The sequence below is a fragment of the Lactuca serriola genome, chromosome 6, assembly GCF_051521515.1.
Source record: "Lactuca serriola cultivar US96UC23 chromosome 6, Lser_US96UC23_V15, whole genome shotgun sequence".
NCBI classification, from domain to species: domain Eukaryota; kingdom Viridiplantae; phylum Streptophyta; class Magnoliopsida; order Asterales; family Asteraceae; genus Lactuca; species Lactuca serriola.
Genome location: NC_136413.1, coordinates 38,298,695 through 38,307,678, shown reverse-complemented (window position 1 = coordinate 38,307,678; position 8,984 = coordinate 38,298,695). Strand labels below are relative to the sequence as shown.

Genomic DNA, 8,984 nt, shown 5'->3' with positions numbered 1-8,984 from the left:
CAAAGAGGTGCTAAGACTAATATTTGGAGCTTATAGAAACACATAACATAAATCACCAAAACATAATATCAATACGCTTAAATAATACTAAAATACATGAGAAGTATAATCTCATTAACACAATTGCAAGGCCAACAATCCTCTAACTTTGCATTCAAAAACTTCTCACTTGCATTATATCATAATACCCTTGACTAACAGAACAAACTGCAAAATTTATAGCAACAATCAAGTCAAGAGGATTACATTATTATTTACAGGTTATGATTTATTTATGAAATTAAAGATAAAATATCAATCACTAACCTAGAACCTTCTGTCTCCATATTGAAATATACTTGATATTCAAAGCCAAAGTTTTGCATAATGAAGTGTTCAGTAGTAAAAAAAAACATATAAAGTGGCCTAAATGAAAACAAAAGTTCAATAATGGACAAAACTTTCTTTAAGGCTTTTAACATGGAAACGAGTCTTATATTGCTACACTTTATCATAAACACTTGATTTGAGACAGATAATATTCGTCTTTATTATAACAACTTTATTGCATGAATGAGTAGACCACCAAATTCGGTTCCGAATTCCTTATAGATTTCAAAGTTCTTTATCTACTAATAATACCTACAGACTTTGATGTTTCAAATTTCTTAAAACACTCTTCAAAGTTCAAATTTCCAAATCCCCCGAAAAACACTTCAAGTTTCAAAGTTCCAAATTACCCAAAACACCTTGCATAATTCAAAGTCTCATATCCGCTAAAACATCATGCAGATTTTAAAGTTCAAATTCCCCAAAACACCATGCAAAGTTTAAAGTTTCAAATCTCTCTGAAAATCTGCATGCTTCAAACTTCAAAGTTCCCCAAAATGTCTTGCTAAATTCAAAATTCCAAATTTCCTATAATGACTTACAAATTTCAAAGTCCCGAATCCTCCATTTAGATTCGCAGATTCCAAAGATCCAAACTCCTCAAAAAGCCATACAGACATCGACAACTACACAAGTTAAAAAGGAAGATATAGAAATGTTGGTAGTATATGTTCTTTTATTAAACTACATGATTATAATAAAGGGTACATATGTCAAAAATGCTCTTAAACTTATACTCTCTTTTGGCAATCAATTCAGGTCATCAAGGTCTACTTCTGAAATTACACCAAGCACAAATGCAACTCAACGATCCTCACTGATCAAGAAAAACACAAAACTAAAATTTAAGTTGATTTTTAATCCTAACCATGTACCTCTAAAATCACACGATTAGAATTAAAGATCAAATTGAATTTTAGCTTTGTGTTTTTTCTTGATCTGTGAGGATCATTGAGTAGCACTTGTGGCTGATGGAATTCCAGAAGTAAACCGTCATTACATGGATCGATTGTCCAAAAGAGATTATTACTTTAAAGAGCATTTTTGACATATGTATCTTTTACTATAATCATGTTGTTTAATAAAAGTGCATTTACTACCGAACTTTCTATATCTTCCCTTTTAACTTGTGTAGTTGATAACTGCGTGACTTTTGGAGAGTTTGGATCTTTGGAATCTGCGAGGCTAAGTGGAGGATTCGGAACTTTGAACTCTGCAAGGTTTTTTGCGGAATTTGGAAATTTGAATTTAGCAAAGACATTTTGGGGAACTTGGAAATTTGAAGTATGCATGGTTTTCAGGGGGATTTGGAACTTTAAACTCTACATGGTGTTTTGGGGAATTTTGAATTTTGGAATCGGTATGGCGTTTTGGGGGATATGAGACTTTGAATTCAGCAAGGTGTTTTGGGTAATTTAGAACTTTGAAACTTGCAGGGCTTTTGGAGGGATTTGGAACTTTGAACTCTACAGGGTGTTTTGAGAAATTTGAAACATTGAAGTCTGTAGAGATTATTATGTGATAAAGAACTTTGAAATATATAAGGTTTTTTCAGGAATTTGGAACTGAATTTGGTGCCTACTCATTCATGCCATAAATTTGTCATAATAAAGACGAATATTATCTATCTCGAGTCAAATGTTTATGATAAAGTGTAGCAACATAGGACCGGTTTCCATGTTAGACGACTTAAAGAAAATTTTGTCCATTAGTGAACTTTTGTTTTCATTTAGGTCACTTTATATTTTTTTTGCTAATAAACAGTTAATTATGCAAAACTACGGGATTAAATATGAAGTATAAATCAATATGGAGACGTAAGGTTCTAGGTTAGTTTCTGATATTTTATCTTTCACTTCATAAATAAATCATATAGCCTCTAAATATTAATGTAATACTCTTGACTTTGATTGTTGCTGTAAATTTTGCAGTTTGTTCTTTTAGTCAAGGGTATTATGATACTAAAATGCATGAGAAATATAACCTCATTGACACAATTGCAAGACCAACAATCCTCTCTCTTTGCATTCAAAAGCTTTTCACTTGCATTGTATATCATAATACCCTTGACCAGCAGAATAAACTGCAAAATTTACTACAATAATCAAGTCAAGAGGATTACATTAATATTTACACGTTATATGATTTATTTATGAAGTGAAAGATAAAATATCTGAGGCTAACCTAGAACCTTCGGTCTCCATATTGAAATAGACTTCATATTAAAGGCCAAATTTTTGCATAATGAAGTATTCATTAGCAAAAAACATATAAAATGGCCTAAATGAAAACAAAAGTTCACTAATGGACAACATTTTTAAGGCTTTTAACATCGAAACGAGTCCTATATTGCTACAGTTTATCACAAACACTAGACATGATATAGATAATATTCGTCTTTATTGTGACAACTTTATGGCATGAATTAGTAGGCCACCAAATTCAATTCTGAATTCATCAAAAAACCTTATAGATGTCAAAGTTCTTTATCCCTTAATAATACCTACAGACTTTAATGTTTCAAATTTCCTATAACACTCTGCAGAGTTCAAATTTCCAAATCCCCCAAAAGCCTTGCAAGTTTCAAATTTCCAAATTACCCAAAACACCTTGCTGAATTCAAAGTCCTATATCCCTCAAAACGCCATGCAGATTTCAAAGTTTAAATTCCCAAAAACAACATGCAAAGTTTAAAGTTCCAAATCCCCCTGAAACCTGCATGCTTCAAACTTTCAAGTCCCCCAAAATGTCTTGCAAAATTCAAAATTCAAAATTCCCTAAAATGCCCTTTAAAGTTCAAAGTTCCGAATCCTCCATTTAGTCTTGCAGATTCCAAAGATCCAAACTCCCCAAAAAGCCATACAGACATCAACTACACAAGTTAAAAAGGTCGATATAGAAATGTTGGTAGTATATGTTCTTTCATTAAACTACATGATTATAATAAAGGGTACATATGTCAAAAATGCTCTTAAACTGATAATCTCTTTTAGGCAATCGATTCAGGTTATCAAGGTCTTCTTCTGGAATTACACCAAGCACAAGTGCAACTCAATGATCCTTACAGATTAAGAAAAACCCAAAACTAAAATTCAAGTTGATCTTTAATTTTAATCGTGGGATTTAAGAGGTACGCAATTAGAATTAAAGATCAACTTAAATTTTAGCTTTGTGTTTTTCTTGATCTGTGAGGATCATTGAGTTGTACTTTTGGTTGGTGTGATTCCAGAAGTAGAGCTTCATTACCTGGATGATTGTCCAAAAGATATTATAACTTTAAAGAGCATTTTTTAGATATGTAGCTTTTACTATAATCATGTAGTTTAATAAAAGTATATACACTACCAACCTTTCTATATCTTCCCATTTTAACTTTTGTAGTTGATATCTACATGGCTTTTGGGGAGTTTGGATCTTTGGACTCTACGAGGCTAAATAGAGGATTCGGAACTTTAAACTCTACAGGGTATTTTGGGCAATTTGGAATTTTGAATTTAGCAAAAAGATTTTGGGGAACTTGGAAGTTTGAAACATCCAAGTATTTAGCGGAATTTGGAACTTTAAACTTTGCATGGTGTTTTGGGGAATTTTAACTTTGAAATCTACATGGTCTTTTGTGGGATATGTGAATTTGAATTCAACAAGGTGTTTTGGGTAATTTGAAACTTTTAAACTTTTAGGCTTTTGGGGGGGTTTTGGAACTTTGAACTCTACAGGGTGTTTTGAGAGATTTGAAACATTGAAGTCTATAGGGATTATTAGGGGATAAAGAACTTTGAAATTTTTAAGGTTTTTTTGAGGAATTTGGAACCAAATTTGGTCATCCCATAAAGTTGTCATAGTAAAGACGAATATTATCTATCTCAAGTCAAGTGTTTATAATAAAGTGTAGCAATATAGGACCGATTTCCATGTTAAAAGCCTTAAAGAATTTTTTGTTCATTAGTGAACTGTTTTTTGTCATTTAGGCCACTTTATATGTTTTTTTTCAAATGACCACTTCATTATGAAGAAAGCCCGCCACCTGTCGTTCCCACATCGTCAATGCCAAACATTGGCTCTTCAAAGAAACTTCTAGAAGCAGCTGAAGACGCCATTGAAGAGCTTCGTGAAGAAGCCAAAATGTGGGAGAGGAATTCACAGAAGTTGATGCTTGATTTGGAGATCTTGAAAGAAAGATTCTCTGATCAATCCAAGAATCTTATAGATTCTAAAATGGAGCTTTCAGCAGCACGCATGGAACGTGATGGCATGAAGAAAGAAGTTGACCAGCTTAAAAGATTGGTGGAAGTGAAATAGAAGGTCAAAGTGGAGTCAACGTATAAGTCAGAAAGTGGATCACAACTTCTAAAAGAACTTGAAATCGAGCTAAAAGCTCATAAAGAATCAAACACTGATTTATCTCTACAACTAAAGAGAAATCAAGAATCGAATATTGAGCTTGTGTGTATTCTTCAAGAACTAGAGGAGACTACAGAAACACAAAGAGCAGAAATCGAAGAACTTTTGGAAGTCAAATCAAAGTTTAATGATTTAGAAAAGTCTTTCAATTTCAATTTGGTGGAAATCAGAAGCTTACAACTTAACTTGCAACAAATGGAGGAATCAGAGAAAACATTACAAGCAAACATGCAGATTCTTGAACAAGCTTTAGAGAACAAAATCAGTGATTTAGAAAACGAACGAATTTCAAATAGCCACACTCTATCACTTCTTGAAAAAGACTACAAAACTAACTTATCCATCAAAGAAGAAGAAATTAACAATTTGGAGTCAAAACTAGCTGAAAAAACACAATCTGAATCACAACAAATGCATGAAATCCAAGAGCTTCAACAAAAAGTTAGTGAGGTGGAAAAAGAATGTAGTGAATTGAGAAACGAAAACTTGGAGCTTCTTTGTGAGATTAAAGAATTGAAGAAACAAATCCAAGAGAGAAATATGGTTATTGAAGAAGATCAAAAGGTGATAAAAGATTACAATTTGAAAATCCGGGAACTAGAGAGGTTGAATGAAGAACAAGAGGATCAAATTTCTGATCTGGAAAAGGAGAAAGAAGAGTTACAAGAAAACATGGACGATGCATTAGAAGAGAGCAATATAACATCTAAATGTTTAAATAATTTGAGAAATGATATCATGGTGCTTAGTAGTAGTGTTGATTCTCAAGTTTCAGCTAATAAGTTGCTTGAAAAGAAAGCGTTTGACTTGGAACAAGTCAAACATGAAGCCGAGCTTCGGTTGTTTGAAGTTGAAGAAGAGAATTTGAAATCTGAAAAGAAGAAGCTTCTAGAATCTTCCGAGGGGCTCATTGAGGAATGTAGTAATCTTGAGAAGTTGTATGAAGAGATGAGAAAGGAAAAGGTAGAGTTGAGTGAAAAATGTTCTAGTTTGGAGGTCGAATTAATGGAAGCTAGGGGCAATTTGGTAATTTCTTCCGAAAGGGTGGCTAGTTTAGAAGAAAAACATTCTTCTATGTTGGAAGAGTATGTGTTTAAAGAGAATAGTCTTTCTTCACATTTGGATGAACTTAATCAAGAAAACTGGAAGTTAAAAGAGAAAGTTACAATGGAAGAAAGTTTGTTGAATCAAATGTATTTAGAGAAGACTTCCGAGATTGAAAACTTCCAAAAAGAGGTACAACATTTACAAAATGAAATTTCAAAGCTTCATGAACAAAAGTCAAAGGTGATATCCGAAAAGTCAAAGCTGGAATCTTCTTTGAAAGAAATCCATTCAAGAAATGAATCGATTGAAAACCAACTTCAAACTCTTCATAAGGAATCTGAATCCAAGATTCAAGACTTAGAAACTGATCTCATTGCCATTAAAGAAAGCAATAAAAAACTGATAACAGATCATGAAAAGAAATCAAAGGTGTTGTTTGGTTACAGAATAAGAGAAGAGAGAAGAAAGACAATGGAAAATGATCTAGAACTTAAGCTTACAGTTTCAGAATATGAACGCCAAAAACTCATTGAAGAAGCTTCAAAATTAAAAGATAAGTTGCAGAAAACCTCGAATCTTGACAATGAAGTAATGGATCATAAACGAAAGCTTGATAAACTAAAGTATGAAAAGAACAATCTTGAAGCTTCTTTTCGTTCTCTTTCTAGTAGTTTTGAAGAGGTTAAAGAAGAAAAGATTTCGTTTCTTGAAAAGATATCTACCTTAGAGGCATCTGTAAAAGAATATGAGGAATGTAAACATGAGAAGAATGTTCTAGAAGAAAAGACAATGCAACTGGAGGGAGATCTAATGTCTAAAGGAGCATCACGTTCTTTAGATTCTGAGATGAAAAATGAGCTTAGTAGAATCAAGAGTGCAAATTTGCAATATCAGTTGAAAGTTCAACAAATTGAAGGAGAAAAGAATGAATGCTTGAAGAAAGTTCATGCTTTAGAAGAAGATCTAAGACTTTTGTCAACAAAATCAGGGAGTAAATCGGTAAATAATTAAAAAATTTTGATTTTGATTCACTTAACAACGAAGTGTTTTGTGTTTTTACCATGAATCTTTATTCTTATGATCTTTTATATCTTTTTTATCAGGGTGTTCATGAGGTTCATTCTCAAGAAGACATTGATAATGCAGAAAAAATAGAGATGCTTGAAGCACAGCTTGATGAGGCTCTTGATGCAAATAACAAGTATAGAGCTCAACTCAAGAGGTGAGTATGATGAAAACACTAGTCAACCTTTGGCTTTTAGTAGTCAAAGGTCAACTTATTGATGAAAACTATAAGGATTACGTGTATGCACAAGTAGTTTTCATGGTTGTAGCTTTTAACTAGTTTGCATATTTTATAGGTTAAAGTCCGAGGGGAGTAATAGTCTTTCATCAAATCTCGGAAAATCTAAGTTTGAAGGTGACTTGGTAACGAAAGAGAGATTTGAAAGGACAAAATCATCATTAGAGACAGAGCTAAAAGACCTTCGTGATCGTTACCTTGAGATGAGCCTCAAATATGCTGAAGTTGAAGCCGAAAGAGAAGATCTTGTAATGCAGTTAAAAACCAACAATAGCACAAGGAGACGATTCCAATTCCTTGAAAGCCAATGAAAAATACAAACTATTCGTTATATCAAGATTAATAGTTAAGCTAAATAATCATTAAGGCACATAATGACATGAATATGAGTCTGTGTCTATTGAGAAAACTTTACCACATAATGAAATAAGAGGTTTAATGTTAATAAACATTAATTGGTTTTTGTTCTCTTTTGGTACTATTTGATGAATAGAATGTATAAATATAGTTCATCTTCAAGAGAGGTTGTTTATGTGAACTAAAAGATTGTGATGCACACCGTGTCATTCTAAGATACCAATTTTACTATGTATATCTTTATGCGCGTTCTTATATAGATGTGTGTATTTTTATTCTATTGATATCTCATCTATTGAATATACTAGGGTTTAAACAAAGCCATTGAACTGAAAAAATGTTAACTGGGGGGCAATGTGGATCGTATTGGGTTGAGAAGTCAGATATCCATATTATATATTTTGGTTAATGTACCACCCTTTCTCTTTAACCTATATGGAATCATAATAATTTGATAAGCATGATAAAGTCCCATAATGTATTAAAGACAATTAGTAGTTTACTATGGAGTGTTACTACTATACAAATTTCAAAAACTAAACCAACATTCTTGTGAACCTATTATCTTGTTTGTTCTCATGTTATGAGTAAGTTGTAAGACTATAAGGTCATTATTGAGCAAAAACATTCTGAAAGGGTATAGTGTTATGATGAGATTGAAAGTATAGTGCCTTAATCAGAATCTATTGAATGTTTAAGATATTTAAGATAATATATAGTTGGTCAAAGTTTAACATCCGAAAATGAGGGTTAGATGTATTGACCTTAATTATGAATTTACCATTATTATTTAAATTCTTATCTAATTTATGACATGGGTGTAGGTGATTAAGCGAAGATGCCAAATGCAAATGGAGATTTTCAAAGAAGAAAATCATGGTATGTTGGAATTTAAAGGACAATACTATTTTAGTACTTAAATCTTTATTATTATAATAAGTTGGAAATTTGTTAAGTGGTGGAATTGTCATTTATTTGGTGATTTAAGTATGATTAATTAAAGTTGGTGGAAGTTGTTTCCTCTAAATCGAATAATGGAGCTTTGATACAAAATAGATGACTATAAATAGATGTGATGGACCCTCGTTTGGATTTTAGTTGGTCATTGAAGCCTTGGGAGAAGAATAAGAGATTTTCTGGTCATGATGTGAGCTTTGGGTAGAATCAAGAAAGGTAGACCTTCATTTTCGGATTTTTGCATCGCCAAGGATTGCTAAAATCCTTTATTGATCTCACAAGGTGTTATTCTCTTCCACAATTGTATGGTTAGTCGAGAAATGAGAGAAACCTAGATTTCAATGGTGATTAGGTTATTCAAGGTTGTTTCATGACTATGAATGTAGTTAAACAATATTTCTAATACGTTGTAATAGATTTTTAAGTTGATTACAAGTTATGGAATGGAGAAAAATAGACAAAAACCTCAAGCTAATACGAATTTGGACACCGATACTTACGATACAACACTTATTGAAAAGAAGGGCCATGCAAACACCAAGACGACGTC

At 32.3% G+C, this 8,984-nt stretch overlaps 1 protein-coding gene across 1 annotated transcript; it reads left to right on the top strand.

Annotated features, from left to right (window-relative positions):
• The first annotated feature begins 3,401 nt into the window (after positions 1–3,401).
• Positions 3,402–7,639, top strand: LOC145059661 (uncharacterized). Its single transcript, XM_079007475.1, has 3 exons — positions 3,402–6,816; positions 6,921–7,039; positions 7,179–7,639. The coding sequence occupies exons 1-3, from the start codon at positions 4,966–4,968 to the stop codon at positions 7,429–7,431; spliced, it is 2,223 nt and encodes a 740-aa protein (XP_078863601.1). The 5' UTR covers positions 3,402–4,965; the 3' UTR covers positions 7,432–7,639.
• Positions 7,640–8,984: the final 1,345 nt, after the last annotated feature.

Coding starts and splice junctions, on each gene's coding strand:
- LOC145059661 (XM_079007475.1), top strand. CDS start 4,966: ATGGAGGAATCAGAGAAAACATTACAAGCAAACATGCAGATTCTTGAA. Junction 6,817..6,920: donor CAAAATCAGGGAGTAAATCG/GTAAATAATTAA, acceptor CTTTTTTATCAG/GGTGTTCATGAGGTTCATTC. Junction 7,040..7,178: donor TATAGAGCTCAACTCAAGAG/GTGAGTATGATG, acceptor CATATTTTATAG/GTTAAAGTCCGAGGGGAGTA.